The sequence below is a fragment of the Vanacampus margaritifer genome, chromosome 7 (genome assembly GCF_051991255.1).
Source record: "Vanacampus margaritifer isolate UIUO_Vmar chromosome 7, RoL_Vmar_1.0, whole genome shotgun sequence".
Lineage (NCBI taxonomy): Eukaryota > Metazoa > Chordata > Actinopteri > Syngnathiformes > Syngnathidae > Vanacampus > Vanacampus margaritifer.
This window is the reverse complement of record NC_135438.1, coordinates 16856959-16876952: the sequence shown is the minus strand read 5'-3', so window position 1 is coordinate 16876952 and position 19994 is coordinate 16856959. Positions and strand designations below refer to the sequence as shown.

General features: G+C 38.6%; 1 protein-coding gene across 4 annotated transcripts; it reads right to left on the bottom strand.

Moving 5' to 3' along the window:
• Positions 1-3084: 3084 nt before the first annotated feature.
• On the bottom strand, positions 3085-17077 carry qtgal (queuosine-tRNA galactosyltransferase). Of its 4 annotated transcripts, XM_077571436.1 has the most exons (14): positions 16980-17077; positions 16007-16070; positions 15501-15632; positions 14375-14491; positions 14161-14260; positions 13767-13831; positions 13069-13134; positions 11472-11567; positions 7928-8023; positions 7590-7714; positions 6861-6996; positions 5901-5969; positions 5764-5838; positions 3085-5024 (listed from the first exon to the last, which is right to left on the bottom strand). In XM_077571436.1, the coding sequence occupies exons 3-14, from the start codon at positions 15588-15590 to the stop codon at positions 4944-4946; spliced, it is 1116 nt and encodes a 371-aa protein (XP_077427562.1). In that variant the 5' UTR covers positions 15591-15632; positions 16007-16070; positions 16980-17077; the 3' UTR covers positions 3085-4943. The 4 variants fall into 4 exon arrangements, 2 of the variants coding, with proteins under 2 accessions (XP_077427562.1, XP_077427563.1); XR_013294886.1 differs by lacking the exon at positions 3085-5024 and having other exon boundaries at positions 5765-5838; positions 7493-7714; XM_077571437.1 differs by lacking the exons at positions 3085-5024; positions 5764-5838; positions 5901-5969 and having other exon boundaries at positions 6758-6996; positions 7493-7714.
• Positions 17078-19994: the final 2917 nt, after the last annotated feature.

The window sequence follows — 19994 nt, the reverse complement described above, 5'->3', positions numbered from 1 at the left end:
GACTGAGACAAGTTGCCCCAAATGACCATGTTAGCTAATTCTTGCTCTATTTTAAAGTTAGCTTAAAACAGAACAGTGACTGAGGCATGACAAGATGCCCGAATTTCTCCCCTAATGAGTCCACATGATTTGCTGCTATAATTTTGTCTGTGCACAAATAAAACATATATATATAATATATTTATGAAAATATATGAAGTTGAAAAACTTTACTTTGGGTTGTACAAAATAGATAACTGGCACTCATGTCAATTCACAATGTGCTATTCTTTTCTCAAATAGTCTACAACTCCTGACAATTAATACGAAGAAATCTAGCATCCCCCTGTTTAGTTGCGCCCTCTGCTGGAAAAGAAAATTGCAATGTGACAATTTACCTGTGATACAACTAGCTCCGGTCTCCCCTACTCACGGCTTAGGTAGCGACCAATCACTGCTCAGCTCGCGAACGTCACCTGACCAAACCCACAAAACAGGTGAGCCATAATTGGTCGTTACCTAAGCCCTGAGCAACTATCATGTCATTTACAGTCTACAGCAAGTGACAAAATGGTCGCTCCATGAGATGGATAAAAATGGGTGGATTTAGCTGCTTAATTCATATTACACAAAAGCAATAGTGTCTAAAAGACATGTTTAGACTTTTGAAGGCACATAGAACATATTGTAAAGAATATATTTGGGTTGACTTCCCCTTTAAGGGAGATGGGCATCATTTCATACCAAAATGGTTAGAATAAAAACAAACATTGCAGATGTATTGAAAACTGTTTTGGCATTTCTTTTATGTATCACTATTTTTCCCACTTATGATGTCGCCTACTTTGAGTTCTGTTCAGTAAAGTTATCTAAGTAATCAAAATGTACTTTAATTGTCGTCTTTACCTTGTGACTTTGTCGCTTGGATAATCAACACATTATCACTACTAAGCTAATTATTAATGATCAAGCTGCGAATGTGCAACACAAAGAATCATATTGTAACAAACTAAGTGTGTAGCATGTGTTCTGGGGTTGCCATTTCTGTTTAGCAATATTATGCCTGACTGTTAGTGAACGCAACACAGGTCTCCCGGAAAAGACGAGACGTGCGGTTTGGTTACGTTTTTTTTTAAATTCTCACATACATTTTTGTTAAAAAATGTCATCTGAATACACAGACAAATTGTAAACACTACACACACAGAAAAAATAAACAAACGAAAAAACAAAACAAAAAAAAAGCCAGGAAAGATATTTAAATAAAATAAAAAAATTAAAAAAGAAAAGCGCATAAAGCCAAAGTTCTCATCGCTTTCTTGTTGACGGATGGTTTGGTTGCGTGTGTTGTTTTTTTTCTGCTAGCCTCGTGAGTTGTTGTACAGTACTCTGTTTTCCGGAGTCGGCTATGGTCAAAAGTGGCGTTTTGTTGAGAGGAATAAAAGGGTGACGATTTGTCAGTGGCGTTCTTACAAAACGTTACAATATCATCTGTGGGGAGTCTAAGCAAGAAATTTAACCAATAGACCACAAAGTTTCTTTTTGTCACTTTTTGTTACTGTCAGCCTAAAATGAAGATTTATGTTGAAACGCCTGAAAGGCAGATGTCACCAGACTGTGTTGCGCTCGTGTGCTTTGGTTTGCATAGCATGAGATAGCAAGAGACTAGAAAACAAAGGAATGTGTTAAAAGGCCTTCAGTGTCTGACCTTTAAAGCGCTTTTCACCCAAACACACCCGATTCTTATCAGCCGCCCTGCTTGCTGCAGATTTATTTAGCCAGCAGCCTCTGGGGTCAGTGTCATTTATTGTGCGTGTGTGTTATCAGGACTGATGTCTGCAGAGAGATGAAGTGTAAACACAAGTTAAAGCTATGTTTACTCTCTACTTGACTCTTTTTCATAGATTCTCCATTAGGTTTCGTTGTGATCATCTACCAAGTGCTTCATGATGAAGGAGTGTTAGGGGACAGTTTTTATTTAGACAGAGCAAGGTCTTATTCAAACAACAGTCGTTGGTTGGTTACTCTCTAAAGTGTAGTGTCAATCGTAGCCAACAGCCCCATGCTGAGACGTAAACAGCGGAGACCCTCTTTCTCCTCCGTTGTTGTTATTTATTAGCACGTTTTATTCTGGCCAATTGCTTTTCTTTCTATGATCTTTTTGTGCAAAAAGTCAACATTATAGGACCAATAAAAGTTTAGGATGAGAAAAATACTAGCACACTTGTTTGCAATGAGCACCAAATTCCATTCTTTTACTGACTTCAATCAGTTGCGAAATGGTAATGCTATCAGGTACTGTTTAAACATGTTTGCATTATTTGTGACAGAATGTAAACTTGACTAGACTAGACTTGGATGTTTAGACATGTACCACCCTAAATTGTAATAATTCCCATAAAATGTAATAACGCCTGCAAATATAACAAAATGTGCACTTAACTTGATCTAATAAAAAACAATTATATGTGCATTAAAGTGGATTTTTAACACTATCCGATTTAAACAGAGGTCAGTGTTGGAATTGTTTGACAGAGTTAACTTACAGTAATTAGTGTTGAACCAACTTTCAACTGCAGAAAGTTATCAAAGTAAGCTCCGCCCACTTGATTAGAACTGCTCTGCTAATAAACAGTATATGAAATAATAATAATGCAATAAGGTATTACATTATAGGTAAAAATGTTATCATAATAAAAGTCGTGATTTTTTAAATATTACATTATTGGTCAAATTATTGCAATATTAGGTTTTATTAAATTTTTCCGCAATATTTAATTTAGAATTTTTATCCAAGTTGTCAATAACAAAACAAAACAAAATGTTTACAAAATAAAGATAATAAATGAATAAATATATAGAGTAGTATTATATTTTTGAGTGAAGTGTAAATTTAATTACCATACATTATCAGGAAATACTTACATTAAGCCACGTCTCTGATTCTGCTACTAGCTAAGACAAGTGAGCTCAGCCAATCACATGGGAGTCCCTACAAAGATCTGTAGCCATCCATCATGCAGATGTTGAAACACATCATCCTGGATAAAAGATGTGAGCTGGCTCAGTGACCAAGAATCAAAGCAGGCAACATTTGCTCCAAACTGTTAGTTGTAAACATCTTCTGATTGTCTTTATTTTGAAGTCATTGTTTTACTATTTTGATGAAAACAATACAATGATTATCTTGAGCTGCAGACCTATTAGACAAAAAAGATGATACAGTATGTGTGAAAATATTTGGACAAAGTGACACCTACTTTAATGAAAATCCATTGCGTTCGATGACAGCCTGAACATCACCAAATTCTGACTGAGGTCTTCAAAATCCCATAAACATTTATTTACCCAACTGTAAATGCTTAATTGTCGCAAGTGCTCGGCAAAGGTGACGATCTTACAGAAAATTGATAGCACTATCAGATCCACACAGTTGTGCTCATTCATTGTACACAATGCTGCAGTGTGCTTCTGGTTGCATAGCGCAGATTTACAGTAAGACAGCAACACCGAAAGAGATTTGTGGTTCAAGGTCTGTTTGGCTCCAGGCAGAAAAGTTTCACGCTCTGTGAGGTAAAATAAACGTTTTGTGAGGGTTGACGTATGAGCTGTGCTCTCTTGGAGAGAATATTGTTTCTTCGGAGTCTTGGAGAATGCTAAACAAGCGCAGGCTGTGGCCATGTTTGAAGCAGATGTCTTTGTGTGGTTGCATCAGATTGAGAGGCCGCACCCATACTTAATTCAATGTTCTGATACACTCCCTCACATCTTTTAACATTAAAAAAGTTCAAGTTTCCACACCCGACCTTTGATTCTTTCAATACTTACAATTTACAGCTGTAATCATCATGTCATCTTTGAAAAAAAATGTTTTTACTCCAATAAAAGTTAAATATGAAGGAATGGCATTGGAGGGGCCCAGTTGATGATCTGTTTCTATCTTCTTGCCATTAAAAACCCCACCATGGATACAAACTACATTACATATATGAAATGCGCAGCAGGTCCAAAAGTCCAAAAACTCGACCAATTTGCATGCACATTTGCATACAACTCATCGCTGAGAGTTTGCAGGAACATAAACAATGTAAAAAGCTGATTTAACATCACAGTTTTTCATTCTTATCATGATGTGGCACATTTCCGAGACATTTCCATTCTTAGTGCTAACATATGCCTATCATGTTCTAAAGACTTTACTAAGTGGCTGTGTGCCTTAATGTCTCTTAATACACTCACAGAAATATTTCAAGACAACTTAGGATTTATGTAATTTTTTTTTTACATAACAAATTCCCATTTACTTTTTGATTTATTTAGATAATTTTAACACAAACCTACTAAATAAAACCTATATGATGCATATTCATTAGTCTAATAAAGCCTATTTATTTGAAATGCATAATCCTCAGGTTTATGTATTTAGCATTAATAAAGTATAACTACTTTTTATTATTATTGTTATTAAAAATGTTTTTGGGACATCTGCATTCAATTTTATTCCAAAAACATAGAAATGTAATAAAATGTAAAAACAATATACGTTATGCATTTTAAATAAATACTCTCTCATTATTATTAATTTACAGTAATTATACTTTATTAATACTAAATACCTGAGGATTATGCATTTCGAATAAATAGGCTTTATTAGACTAATGAATATGTATCATATAAGGTTTATTTGGTAGGTTTGTATTAAAATTATCAAAAAAAAAAAAAAAGTAAATGGAATTTGTCATGTAAAAAAAAAAAATCACATAAATCTTACCTTGAAATATTTCTTTGAGTGTACCCACAAAATCAATGCCCCCCCAAGCAAGGACTTAAACTTGTCTGAACTTTGAATCGAATTAGCCCCAAAAATGGATTGAAAGGTGCGTGTGTGTTGTAAATCTCCTCTCGTGATTCAGTTTGTCCAACAGTGATGTAACAGCCTCGGTCTACATCGTTGCTCCGAGCAGTCAGTTGAAATGAAAGAAGTCGATTCCTTCTTTCAGCTGTAATGAGTTGAGGTTTTCCTCTAGAACGCCACCTGTCATGTCCTAAACGCAGCAGAAACATTGCGGTTGTGAGAAAAATATTAAGCAAGCACAAAAAAAGACAAAGCATGCAAAACTTTTCTACAAAATTTAATTTGACGTATTACAGTATTTGTTCTAATAGTAAAACAATGATTTTTTCTACATCTATTTCCTTTCTTCAGAGTTCTCATTGGAGTTTTTAAATGCACACAAATTTACACCCACATTAAAAAGCTTTTGACTTCTACAAATCAACTTTAACTTAACAGTTCATTCTATTGTTGCATTGAGCAACGTGGCATTTGGCTGCTAAACATGGGATCGAGTCCAGGTGTTTTTCAGAGAAAATTACACTGACTCCATTTCTAATTCCCATAATTGACCAATTAGCATGGCCTGCTGATGGGGTCAGTGAAGATTTGATGTCTGAGTCAGGGTGATAAGGACGCTATTTGTCAATTGAATTTTTTTTCTTTGCATCTGTGTGCATTTTACAAGGCACTGCTAACGATTTTTAAAAATGGATTTTTCCAAGAGATGGCTCTAAGATTTTGACAACAATTTTAAATGAGCAGATCTGTTGATGTTTATACAAGCGCCATGTGTTCAAAGATCAGGCCGCTGTCTCTAGCCATTTCCTGCAGGCCTCCTGTGCGCTATGTCCTGTGCCGGGCACACGCCCTCGCTTATTATGTCGTTAACTCAGATTGCAGAGCTGGGGGTCAGAAACAACAAACACACAAAAACACTTTCAGCTCACCAGTTTGACGCAGATGATAAAAGGGGGTGCCGCATCCTTGTAGTGCAGGATTGAGATTTGTGGCTTGGGTCGCTCCTAAGCGGAAAAATCAATGGGAGCTCCAGACGCACAGATATGAAGTGTTTAGTGAACCTCACCTTGGAGTCTTCATATGTGTAAAAACCCTTATCGATCTTGTTTTTGTCCACATCACAGAAAGCTTTGACCTTGGAAAAAAAAAAGACATCACAGTCATGAATACAGTACTGGAGTGTTAAAATGTTGGTGTTAAATGTTTCAGAGTTGATTTCAACCCCCAAAGGGCATTTTTAACACCAACTGATTTAAATGAGGGTCAGTGTTGGAACTATTTGACAATTAGTGTCAAACCAACTCTCCAGAGAGTTAATCAAAGTAAGCTCCGCCCACTTGATTAGAATCGGAAGACTTTTACTGTTACAGTTAAATGTACCTTTTTTTCTTCTTCTTTAAAATAATAATAATGTTATGTTCATGTTTTATTGTTGAAGCTGCAATTCCTGCAAGCCTCTGGCCAATAGTTTTCAGACTGGATTCGGGTTCGAATTTCCCCGTGCCTGTGTATGTGACGTCATGTGCGCGTTGCGTATGTGACGAAGGGAAAATGCAGTTTCATTTTTTGGTCACAGGTGTCAGTAGTGATTCGAAATTCAATTTTCTGCGGTCAGTCGCTTTAAACAATCAAAGATGTGTTCACTGCTACATCAGAGTTTTAGTGTTATAGTAACAGGGCACCGTTATTTGTTAAAAGAGAAAGCTAATAATGGTAATTAAGATCATTTGTGTAATGGGTGTTCGTGCAATTAATTAAAAAAATATAATCAATTGAATTATTTTAACACTTCTGGGAGTGGAACTAACATTTACTAGGTGTTAAATATATCTCAACTCCCACAGTGTTATTTTAAGTAACTCTGACACAGTGTGAAAATGCTAGAAAGTGTTAATTCAACCCTGTGTGTGGAGTTAAAAAAAACTGGATTTTTTTTTTTAAATTGAGTCTGTGGGAGTAATTTTGACACTCGACTCCTTGCCGTACACAACTCCATCCATCCATCCCACAGTCTGTAACTACATACTTTCTTCTGATTATTGGCGTCGAGGCAACGGTACAGCTTACGGCCCTGTTTCCCAGCATTCCATATAGTGAAGCTCTCCCATTGGCAAAGGACTCTTTCCTGAAGGAATCCGACTCGCAGGTTCCAAATGGTTTCCCTGACAACGGAGGCATGTGGTCAATCTACATATGTGTCCCTTTAACCCGTCTCATCAACACGATCACATATTTCACATAACAGACGCACAATCACGTTCATAAATTCACACGTCGTCATGTGTTCGACTATCTTCTCAGTACGTCTTTGGCACCATCTCAGGTTTTTAGAGAGCACTTGCCACCTCACAAACATGCTCTATAATTACTTTACGTGTGCAAAGCTGTGGAAGATGATGGTTTCACTTGTCAAAGGAAGTAGCGGATGGGTCAGGGGTGTCAAGGAGTTGGGGGGGGGGTGCAAAATAGGCAAGCTTGAAATAGGCTTCTCGAAATAAGATGGATAATAGATGATGACAGAGAGGAGGAGGATTGGTAAAGGTCTGCGCAAGCGAGATCTACTAATCAAGAGACGCACAGGAAGAAAAGTGGAAGAAGGGACGGAGAGAAGTTTGACATTCCACAAGGCATGCTGGCAACTAGATGTATTGCATGTACAGTATGTGTTGAGCTGGGGGAATCTGGGATGCCAGTTGGCAGCTGTGAGTGCTTGAGCAGGAGATGAGTGGAGGAGGGGGTGCGAGGTAAAACGGACTCTTTCACGGAGTGTGTGGTGGCCTTCTCGTGGTAACGGTACGCCAGCAAGCAGCGGTCAACTCTGGTCACGAGTCCTCCTTGGCGAAGACTCTCGTAAAAGAAGATCAAGTCCTCAGGGACTCCCTGGGTGGAAGTGAAGAAGATGATAACAACTAGTTAATTCCTGCAAGATCCTTTTTTTCTTTGCGTTTGCAAAGTTTTTATGGAATTTGGGTTACTTTTTTTGTGTGTGCAAAATCCTGCAATATAACAAATTGTTTTTTCTTAAAACAGCATCTGTCATATTTGTATTTGCTGTGGATAGGGAAGACAATTTGGAGTGAAAAAGTGTCTTACTTTGCCCTCCTCGGTGAACCATCCAACAGTTAAGAACCAGTCTCGTGAGCAGAACCATGTCGGCATGATGACTGTTGGTCCGTGTGAAGTGTATACCTAAGGTGCAAAAAAACATCTTAGCATCAGGACATACGGCTATACCAGGGGTCAGCAACCTTTACTGTGAAAGGAGCCATTATAGCCATCATAACAAACAATCCGCCTGGAGCCGCAAAACCTTTGAACATTGTGATGAACAAAACAGTATGGACATATGGTCATTTTTCGCCTCTCTTCTTACTTTTTTGGACATTTTATGGCAATTTTGTGGACATTTTGGGGTAAATTTGGGAATTTCTTCTTTTGTTTTGTGGACATTTTATGGTTACTTTTTGAATATCTTCTATTTCTATTTTTTTGTGTACATTATATGGTAGTTTTCTGCTCTTATTGGATCTCTTTGGACATTTTTATGGTCACTTTTTGGACGTTTTTAGGTATTTAAAAAAACTTTTTCATATACATTTAGTCTCTTTTTCTGATAACTTACAAATTAAATTTGGACTCTGACATTTTTAAAATTATTTAAAGATTTTTTTTTTAATCTAAAGCATTAATTCATTCAATGAATATTTTATCTTTAAAAAATCTGATAAATACATTAAAAAAACGTATTATTTTCTATAGTTCTTTCTTTTTTCCAGAGATGCACAGGGAGCCAAAGGAGGGGGACTAAAGAGCCACATGTGGCTCCAGAGCTGCAGGTTTCAGACCCATGGGCTATGCAGTACAGTGCAAGAAGCAGTGTTGACACTCAAACGGGTTTGGGCATAAAAGGAAAATTTTGTCAGTTTTTTAGTGATTGAAACAGGCTGGACCACCAATATTTTGGGTTCATGCAGGTGATCTGAGATCACCATGGTAACAACACAACAGTTGTAATATTATTAGCTGTGTTTGCTCTGAGTCCCGTTTTGCTCCTATGTCATGCGGAGTTCCACAGGGCTCTATTTTGTGGCCCCTGCTATTTTCATTGTAAAACTTGTCTTAAAACACATCTTTACTCGCTTTTGTGTTTTATCTGGTCTTTATTGCATGGCAGATTTTTCTCCATGCACTGCAATGGTTGTTTTAAAGATGAGTTCAATGTAACGTCATGGTTCAAGCAGTAAACATATCATCCACTTGAGCGATAACTGAACAGTGAGTGGCCTCAGAAAGTCCCATCAGTAAGTCATGTGCAGAGGTCAATTTTCAGCCTTGCTAAAAGTGTGCTCCCGAGCTACATGCTTCCTGACAAGTACAAGGAAAACACAGACTAAGGCCTTTGTTTTGCCCTCTCCTTCTCTTTGGCTGCATCTCACAAACACACCAAGACCCCATTATGGGCGCTATATTTATATCTTGACAGACCCCCCACCTCAGTGCTCTCCAAGCCCTCCTCATTCTTCTTTCCAGCTTTCCGTCCTTTGGGTGTCCTGTGACAGTTGTCGCCTTTAGCATGTGGGGGTTGATTTCAGGTTACTCTCGTTTTTGCTCAAATTGCCTCACTAAATTTCGCAAGACGTGTCAACGTGTGCACTTAACATTTATGTGCGCACAATTTCATGGCTCAAATGATCACAGATGAAAAACGAAAACCTCAGAGTCAGCTGGACAAATCTGCCGAATATGAGCATGTGTGCGTGTTTATGTGCATCCACCTACGTACATGTGGCTCCTCTGTTGCAATATTTCAACACGTTGCAGATGTAAGCTAAGGCCAAATGCATGAATCGGACGAATAAGAATGTGGGAAAGCATGAGAAAAGTCTGAGGATGTGACTAGTGAGCAAGGTTGGGAAGGTTATTGATAACCATACCTAATGTCCTGCAGATGAACACTCTAGAGTCCTGCTCTGGATCAAGTTAAGCAAGCACCACCCTGAGTAAATCTCTGGTTTACGTCTAGCTAGGCTCTGCTTCTTGATCCGGCAAGTGGAGGCGAAAACGCAGAATGTGGAGGAAGAGAAGTACAAGGAGGAAAAAAAGAGCGATTTTAAAGCTACAGAATGGAGGAATGACCACATTCTCATGAAATGTAATATCATATGAATATCCTTGAATGCCTGGTAAGGTATTATGCAGACCGGGTGTGTGTTTGAGCAGGAGAGACCTGTTGCCTCGGTGACGGTGTGTTTTGCTCAGACAGAAACAGCAGTTCAAATGCTACATTCCACTGCTATATAAATTGAAAAACAGTAGACACAATCTTTATTTTTTGTCAGCTTTTAGGTTCTTAAAGTGGAAGTCAACCTTAAACATTTTTGACAATAATATGTTATATGTGACCTCACTAGTCTAAACATGAAATTCTGATTAATATTACATTTGTGGAATATGAGTTATGAGGCAAAATCCAGCCGTTTTTATCCATCTCAGGGGGCGGCCATTTTGCAACTTGCTGTCAACTGAAGATGACATCATCGTTGCTCAGGGCTCAGGCAAAGACAAATCACAGCTCACCTATCACAGCTCACCTGTTTTCTGAAACTGAGCTTTGACTGGTTGTTACCTGAGACCTGAGCAACTCTGATGTCATCTTGTGGCAAAATGGCCGCACCCTGAGATGGACAAAAACAGCTGGAATTTGTTTCATAACTCATATTCCACAAATGTAATATTAATCAGAATGTCATGTTTAGACTAGTGAGGTCACATTTAACTGTCAAGAAGGGGATTTTTTTCCTACTACTACTGACACAGCCTACACTTACTGTTAATGTCTCTAATTGTATTTACAGTGTCAGATACTGGCTAACATCTTTCTTTTACATAACATGCAACCATCACTTCTCAAAATGGTTGTCAATCAGCATAAGACTTTATCCGTCCAAGCCAATGTCAGTTGACCTTGGGCAACTTGATTGCCAGTCAATCACAGGACACATACGGAAGCAAGAAACCATTCACTCCGAAGCTTATTGAAAAGTGGTCATGAAAGTCAAGTCAGTGAACTACAACACTAGCAATGACCCATATTGTCCTGGAAACACCGTTTGTTTTTGGATGATGTCCAACTTCAGGAAGCTGTTTCCCCCATGAAATACCTCACTTCTAATCAGTGAGGGGATTGGTTGTCTCCTACACTTTTGTTCTATAATTGGCTTACTGCGTGTGCTCCTCACTCGTCAAGCGAAACACACCACCATCTGGATTCAACTTTAGTATTTTGGCAGTGTGGATGTGAACGTCACATACTATTGCAGCACTATAAGCGTACCCAGATGTCCCCTGCAGATGGAAGACAATCTGTCTGCTCAGTAAACTCACAGTGCAGTTTTGTTTGCAAAACTAACAATTCCACTACCAACATTTTCCACGTGAGCCGCTTCCTCCCATGGGACTGAATGGCAGAAAGGTCATCGCCGTTCCTGGAGCTTGCGTCCAGTCCACCGGCACATTTCCGTGGAAAACGGTAAGCGGCAGGTATGTATCCTGTTTTAGACTGACCTACTCGCAGCCTGCCACGTGACCTCTTTGAAGGGCCCAACCAAACAGAGTGTAGCGAGCTCAGAGTGTTTACTTGTGTGAGGAGTTGATCTTGAGTGATTGTGTTGATCCAGCGGGTGTAGCGTTCCGTGGATCCCTCTGGAAGCCTCTGGACTCGACAGCCTATCAACTATAATGAAAACACACATTTATGAGAAGGTCAACATGGTTTCTTCTACGACCTTTGAAAACTTTTCAAGCAATTACTGAAACCAGAATTACTTTCATTGGTACACTGAACACAAGCACGTGCTCCAGATGGTGTAGTGCCATGTGATTGAAAAAGGACAATACATAATCTAAAACAGGGATTAGCAATCTTTACTGTCAAAGGAGCCATTTTAGGTCAAATAGATAATAAAAATCTGTCTGGAGCCGCAAAACTTTGAACATTATGATGAATGAAACAGTGTGTTAGTGTTAGTCTGAGGGCCCAAGAGCTAATTAGAGCTGCACCATAACAGAAGATATGCAGCATCCAATACATTTGAGATTCTTTTTCTTTCTTTCTGTCAAATGTCTGACATTTTTGGTAATTTTATGAAGATATTATGGTAATTTATTGCCTATTTTCTTCCTTTTTTGACATTTTATGGCTAAAAAAAAATCATGCCTTTTTTGCCATTAATTTTCTGACATTTTTGGTAAATTTGTACTCATTTTATGGTAATTTGGGGGATTTCTTCTTTTATTTTTAGACATTTTATAGTTACTTTTGAAAGTTTTCTTTTCTGCCTTTTTAAAAAGTAATTTTCAGACTTTTTTGGGGGGCAATTCCAAAGACATTTAATGGTAATTTTTAAAAATGTTTTTGTTTTTTGAACATTTTATTTTATTTATATGTTGAGGCTTTATAATATATATTTTTTATTTCATCTACATTTGGTCTCTATTTTTCTGACAACATACAAATTTGGACTCTGACTTTCTTTTCAATATTCTTTTTTTTAAATCTAAATCATATATTAATTAAAGAATATTTTATCTAAAAAAATATATAATTTTTTTTAGAGATCCACAGGGAGCCAATGTTTGAAGGGCCATAATTGGCCGATTTAAACGCTCAGCTACTTAATCAGTTGGGCCCTGTCATAAAGTCCTCAATATTTTTTTCCATAACGTTAAGCCAAACTCTACAGTCAATACCAATCAGATGGGAGAAGCTTGTCAAAATGAAGAAAAAGAAAGCTGTTTTGCATTTTGACACAGAGCTGTCAAGTAAAAAAAAAAAAAGACAGGTGTAACAGAAAGGGACAGGCTGTTTGTGCAGGGCGGCAGGCCTGCTGTCTCTGTGGTGTCTCCCTCACTTCCCTCACACACATGACCCCCAACCCCTGACCTGGAAGGCCACAACAAGCGTCAACACCGGATACTCACACTGTTCTGCATGCCAACATCATGGCACGCCAACACGGTCGCTCGCATTGTGCTAACATTACTAAGATTTGGATTTGATTCACTTCCAGCACACTGGTCTGCAAAACACATTAATGCAGACAAAAATGGCGCCTTCTGGCTGGGGGAGCGATGGTGAAGGACAGGCAACAGAAGGTGAAAAGTAAAGGAGAAAAAAAGGTGGGCCGAGGAAAAGGAAAGGAAGTCAATGATTAAACACTTCTAGAAAAACTTACAGTATTTGAGTGGAGGACAGAAGCTTCAAACTGCAGCCGAACTCTTTGGGGCAACATGATGTCATCCTGCAATACACACACTATCAGTCATTCATTATACATGTCAAATGCGAGTCAGCATGCAAACATAACAGAGTGTGATCTCTAATTGTGACTATGCAGGCTTTTTTTTAAGAGAATGCTTATTATAAATCATATTAAACTTGATTAGCTCAAAAAGAACAAAAACCCATCATGAAGGAACCTGAGCAGACCCCCCCCCCCCTCATCTGGAACTGATTTTCTCTGAATGTATGTAATCATGCACGTGGGAGGAAAGGATCACACTTGTAACAACATCTAGCATGTGCTAAACAAAGTCTAAAAATAATTCCTTCTACTTCATCGACTTCTGGACTTTGAAAGAGGACTTGAACAATGTCAAGCAGAGACAAGTGCAAGAGAGCTCATCGAGCAAGTTGTTTTATGAGAATTCAATCGGACTGTCAGGCACGTTTTTTTGATGGGCACGCTCTATTGGAAGGAAGACAATTTAAAAGCAGTTTAAAAGCAAAAATAAGAAGGAGCGATGAGGTCAACTTAATTTGATTAGTGACAGAAGGCTCCAGATGGCCTTTCCATTACAAGTTTCTCAAGTCGGACCTTAGAAGACAAGTGACGTTTTAATAGAACTAACATAAGCCTGCACACACACTTACCGCATCCTGAAAGCACAAATATTTTCCACAGCTCTGCGCTACTGCCTTATTCTTTGCATAGCCCACTGAAAGAAAAATCAACGAAGTTTCTTTAGGTTTCCATTTGGTACTTTCAAATGACATGTTGCGTTGCTACAATATCAAGGTGGAAGTCATTATTGCAGAGAAGGTCGCATTGCAAAAATTCTGATACGTATCTGTTCTAGGACCACATATGAAAGTGACCCAGGTCGGATATGAAAAAATCGGAATTGAGCCGTTCAGACTGACATAAAAAAAAGTCAGATACGGGTTGCATTTGGGCAAAAAAATCCGATCTGGGTCGCATTTATTTGCCTGCTGTGTGAACAGTCCTAAAAAAAGGACGGATCACTCATCACAATTCACAACAGACCTCCTCTTGGTTGGTCCGAGTTGTGGCCACTGATCACCACTGAGATGCCCCTTCCCTCCAACCTCTCCCTCCAAGCATCCACCACTTTTTTGGAGTCATCCTAGAGGGCAAATAGATTAGATTAGATAAAATAGATACAGTAGATAGATAAAATAGATAGATAGACAGACAGACAGATTTCAAGATACTGCAAATGTGACTGAATCAAACATACAGTGCTAGCGTCATCAAAAATGGATAGTTCCATAATCCCGGTGAAGTCTTGGTACAATATGGCTTGCAGACATTCATCTAGCCAACAGGAGGCGTTGTACATGGGCATGATGATACTCTGAGACAAACAAGATATTATCATTAATGCATCAGTAAGTTGCCATATAAAGCATTCAAATGTGAAATGATGGTCTTCTACTTATTTTGTCAACATTGTTTGATAGGAAAAAAAAATTGGTAAAATATTACATTCTTAATTTTGGAATTTGAAAATGAAAACAAATGCAATGCAAGCGCTCTTCCGCGGCAAGTGTTACATTTTTTTTAGGGGTAAATACAAAGGATGTAACGATAACTGCAATATCGTGATATTGCGATACTAAATTGCCGCAATATCGGGTTACAAAGGCAGGTTGTATTCCATTTGTGCAGTTCTAGCACCCTGTGGTGGTGAGTTTATTAGTACAGTTTATTTTTAATTAGGAATGTTTTGGCCATTGCGGCGGTAATCACTACCATAAATCAGTCATACCTGCAAATATTTTTCAAGATGTCGGTAACAAAACATTACTTTTCGCCCGCTTCAGCTGAACACAAACATTGTGGACTACATTGACCAGGATACCTTGCACTACTGAGCCAATAGGAGCACATAACAATGACATGTGACATTTCATGGCCAAGTCTATTTACTCACCGCTGTTATTATGAACAAAAACACAATATTGTGCATTTTTTTCCAATATGAGCTTCTTTTTTTCCCCCAACAATATTGTGAGTTTATATACAGTATTGTGAGCATTACTGCCAACCTCCCACAATATCATGATATTTATCATATCGAGACATTTGGATGTTGTTACATCAATAGTATACATTGGCACGGGTGCTAACGGATGTTTCGACGACAAGTTAAGCGCATTTCGGAGCGTTCACCAACGATGACATGCACACTCAATGATGTCGCAATGTGTGCCTGCACTAAAAATGGGGCCCCACACGGACGATGGTGGCACCCCCCCAAGAGATGGTGCCCTACGCACTATGCGTACTTTGCGTGTAGAATTAAATTATAGCAGCATGAGTTTAGAAGGCACAACTGTCACATAGAGCGTGTTCTCACTCACCACGTCCACTGCACTCTGGAGCTCCTCCTGCCGTTCAGGGGCTGCCTCTGCTCCATTTTGTACAGTGCGACGTCGCTTTGGCGGCTTCATGTTCACTACAAACACCTCGTCTGGACATCCAGCTTTCTAGGGCTGTGCGACAAAATTTCATATCACGTTATTTTTACCAAATATCTTGATAATACTTTGGATTCAGTGAAAACTATGCCTTTTTTTTTTAAAGAAAAAGCAAAATATCAATTTAAAAGGACGTGTTAAGTGCATTTTTTAAAGTTAGAACTTACTGAAAGTCATCAACTTGAACACAATTGGCAATAAAAAACAAACAAACTCACATTGTACTGCAAGTGCAACTGTGCTTTCGTGATAAATAACAATTTTATGCTTCACCATAAGTTGTGTTTGTGTGTGCGCGCGTTAATTGCATTACTGTGTGTGCTGTTCTACAATTTGTCTGTGCATGTGTTGTGTGGCTTGACGTATTAAAATAAAAGTTTGCCACTCACTTGCGAACATTGGGTTTGGCACCGTGCTTTGGTAACTCCACCTACAATACGTTGATTTGTAGGGCTGTGCGATATGGAGAAAAAAAATCATATCTCAATAAATTATATAATAATATGTCTACAGGTTCAGTGAAAATTAAGCAATTTAAGAAAAAAAGGAAAACAATTAATATCAATCAAAAAGGAAGTGTAAAGTGTATTTTTCTTAGAACTTACAAACAGTCATCAACAAAAAAATTGGCAATAAAAACAAACAAATTCTACTGCAACATGTGCGTGTGTGGGTGTGTTAGCTACATCACGGTGCGTCTTGCTCTAATTTACAATTTGTGCGTGCATGTGTTGTGTAGCTTGACTGACTAAAATAAAAGTTTGCCACTCACTTGCAAACATTGGGTTTGGGATCGCGATGACTCAGCCATGTGAACTGTGTCAACCTGGATCGAGTTTTGGTGGCTCCCCATACAATTAAGATGCGCGTTGCGACAGAAACGACCGAAAGTGAGGATATATACTACTACATCACTGAAAAGCTAGCCTCGCTCCCATTCACTTGAATGGACCGGCGAGCGCACAGCAATCGCGCACATCTTTACCACGTGCTTCGCTATAAGCTACCAACTCGTATATAGTAAAGTACCTGTACTAATGCAATCCAGCATTTGTGTACCCGAATGTACCGTATCCTACTCTTGGACGCAGTCACACGTCTGTCCCTCGTTGTTCCGGAAGCGGATGCCATGCTGTGGTTGTCAAGCAGCGGGCGCTTGTGTGTGCGCTTTTGCAGAAGAACCACGATGTTTTTCAAATGTAACTCTTGATCTCAGGAATGTACTAAAGCGACTGAGAAAAACGGCAATATCTTTAATATTCATATCTCGATTACCATACAATTATTGCTTAATTCGACAAGTAAACAGACAACTACGGGCTACTGCGAATAGATTAGAAGCGTCATTACTATGTCACTCACCGAACCACTAACGTGTGTTTATTTTGAATTGTGGCAGTCTTCTGGGCATTTTTACAAGAGGTGCTCGTGCACTGGAAGCCAACTGTGCTATGATTTCCGCAAACAATCAATCTCTTTCTCTGATTGGCTAATCGTAGACAAATAACGACACTGGATTCGCGATTACCATTGTCGATCATAGCGTGTCCGTGCAGTGACGTCGCAGTGCCCGCCCAATTTCATGTGCATGGATTACAAAAATGGTGAAAACATATTTATGGAGCACTTTTCACAAGGAAGACCCACAAAGTTCTTCACATAGTTATAGAATACAGTCTTACATATCGTTAGCCCATAAGTGCGAAAATTCGTTTTAATTTGCCTTTACCAAATCAATAAATACTAATGTGCTTGGTAAAGATTTTGTTTTTATTTTATTTTCCCAAAACGTTTGAATATAAGGCAGCTATGCTCATAGCATTTTAAAGTTAGTTTGAGAAAAAAAACCTCAAACAAATCAAGGCAAAATAAATAAATACATAAATAAACTTAAAAAGTCTTAATGGAATGCCAGCCTAAAAATAATGTGTTTTTAGCTGCTTTTTTATTTTATTTTTATGTCCACTGAATAGGCAGCACTTAGCTCAAAAGGAAGTGCATGTGGGAAAATGACTGCAAGGCTCAATCTCCTTTAGCCATTTGGCAAAAGACAGGCAGCAGACTGCAGACACCTGGCCATAAAAGGCTCTGTAAATGGCCAACAATTGGCTTGTGTGGACTGATTTAGTCTTTTATATTTGTGCGTATTATATCATCATGTGAGAGGTATATCCATTATTTAATTGGTGATTTGCTTACAGATTCAGCATTAAATGAAACATTTATCCATCCATTTAAAAAAACAAAAACTGACTTAAGGTAAGAGACGGCCAGGTAGACCCAGGACTGGTTGCCAGTCAGTCCCAGGGCACATGTAGACAAACCATCATCCACACTCACACGATTTGGAGTCTTTAATTAATTTAAAAGCTATGTTTTGCAGATGCGTACCAGTAATAATCCCATGCAAACACGGGGAGAACATGCAAACTCCACACAGGAAGCCCGGAGCTGAGATTCAAACCCAAACCTCAAAACTATGAGGCAAACACTAAGATCACCATGCTGCCTCAATAAAAACAAAACATGTGCAATTTAAAGGCCCCATGGAACATAGCAGCCTAACTTCCTTTAACTGGATACTCCTCTGTATTGTTTCATTAACATTTCCCTCCACATGTGCACATACACTCAATCCACCCCAATCAGGGCACCTCTTAAAATAGGATAGTTTGTTTTGACGTAGACTTGACTAAAGAAGCCCGATATGTACATGTAGTTTATTGCATTAGTCTGCGCACAGATTATTGTTAATTGTTTCCACGTTGATCACGCTGACCTTTATGAGAATGCTTCTTTAAACTTGATGGCCCATCTAATTGCAGGCCAGGAACAACAACTCCAGGGGACAAAAGGCTGAAGCCAAGCTTGGGAAATATACTGTCATGCATGAGTGCATGATAAATGTAATCATGAGAACTTTTGGCTCGGGTGGACTACAGCTTGGCCTTCGAAACACAGCAAGACTCCAGACAAACCTTTCAAATTTGGCCCTCGACAAGAGAAGCAAACCAGATGTCTAATTTGGACTAATGGTGATGGACAGAAGTAGCCAGACTTGGAATAAAAGCTACTATGCTGATGTATTCAGTATATTTATTCATATTTTAGTCTCAAGAGCTGTGTTTTGGGTCTTGAATCACTTATGGTTGTGGCACTTATACTGCTCACTGATCAATGAGGCATGTAGTACCTTGACAGAAGTCTAAAATATTCTCACAGTTATTCCTTGCTATCTGTTCATTTCACTCTGTATCAAGCCGACACGATATAGTACTTTTGCATGCAGAAAACTATAAGGTCGAGGCTGCAGCTGTTGAGGTCTGAGTTCAGACTGCACCTGATTTTTTTTTTTAAAGACAGAACCAGATGTTAGGAAAAAGGAATGTGTTCATGCAACCTCATCAAAGAATGTATGATTTCATATTGAGCAACATCACAGGAATTATTTGGTAAGTTGACAATAAATGGTAAATAAATAACATAATAATAAATAAATAACTTTGCAATTTGCAACAAAATTTACCATGAATGTCATTTAAAACCAAACGACTGGACTGAGCTATAAGACTATGGAACTTCATCTTGAACTGGTCATCATGCAGTCAGTCACAGGGCACATACAGACAATCAATCATTCACACAGACGGACAATTTTAGAGTCTACAATTAACCCAAGTTGTATTTTCTTGGCATGTGGGGGGAAGCCAAATATAAAACCCATCTACATATGTATCTTTCATTTTTTGACATTTCCAGCTTGATGTAACCTAATTCAGCAGATGCGCATGACTTCAACTAAAACATAGAGACAGGCTTTTAAAGTAATAATTGTGGATTTTACTGCATGTTTTGATTAAATAAAATGTGTTTTAATCAAATAAATTCCATTGCAAGTGAAGCTGAGCTCATCTTTTACCATTAGCAGCACTTGAAACTGTAAACGCATCAGTTCTGCCATCTAGTGGTCACGTCGTGCATGGCACTTTAAAGGCCACAAGCTGCAGCTCTAGTGTACACTAAGATGCTACTGTGATCATCAAGGCCTCAGCGGAAGTATCAAGATAACAGGAGCCCAAAAAATTCCATGTGTAAAACTATAAGTTATGAACAATATCAATATATCAACACTTACCTATGAAAGAACAAAAAACACAAGAACATTGCCATAGCAACATTGTGGTGCTTTCATTTCATTGTTCATGGTTCTGACAACATGATGCAGAAGAACGTTTTGAGTTGCACTTGGATGCTCTGGAACACAACATCAGTGATATTCCTTAGCTCAAGTGTTTGAAACATCACACATCCTCCTTCAGGTGGCCCAGCCAGGGTTGACTAAACCCCAGCTTGTGCCTCACTGATCATTCGTCCTGA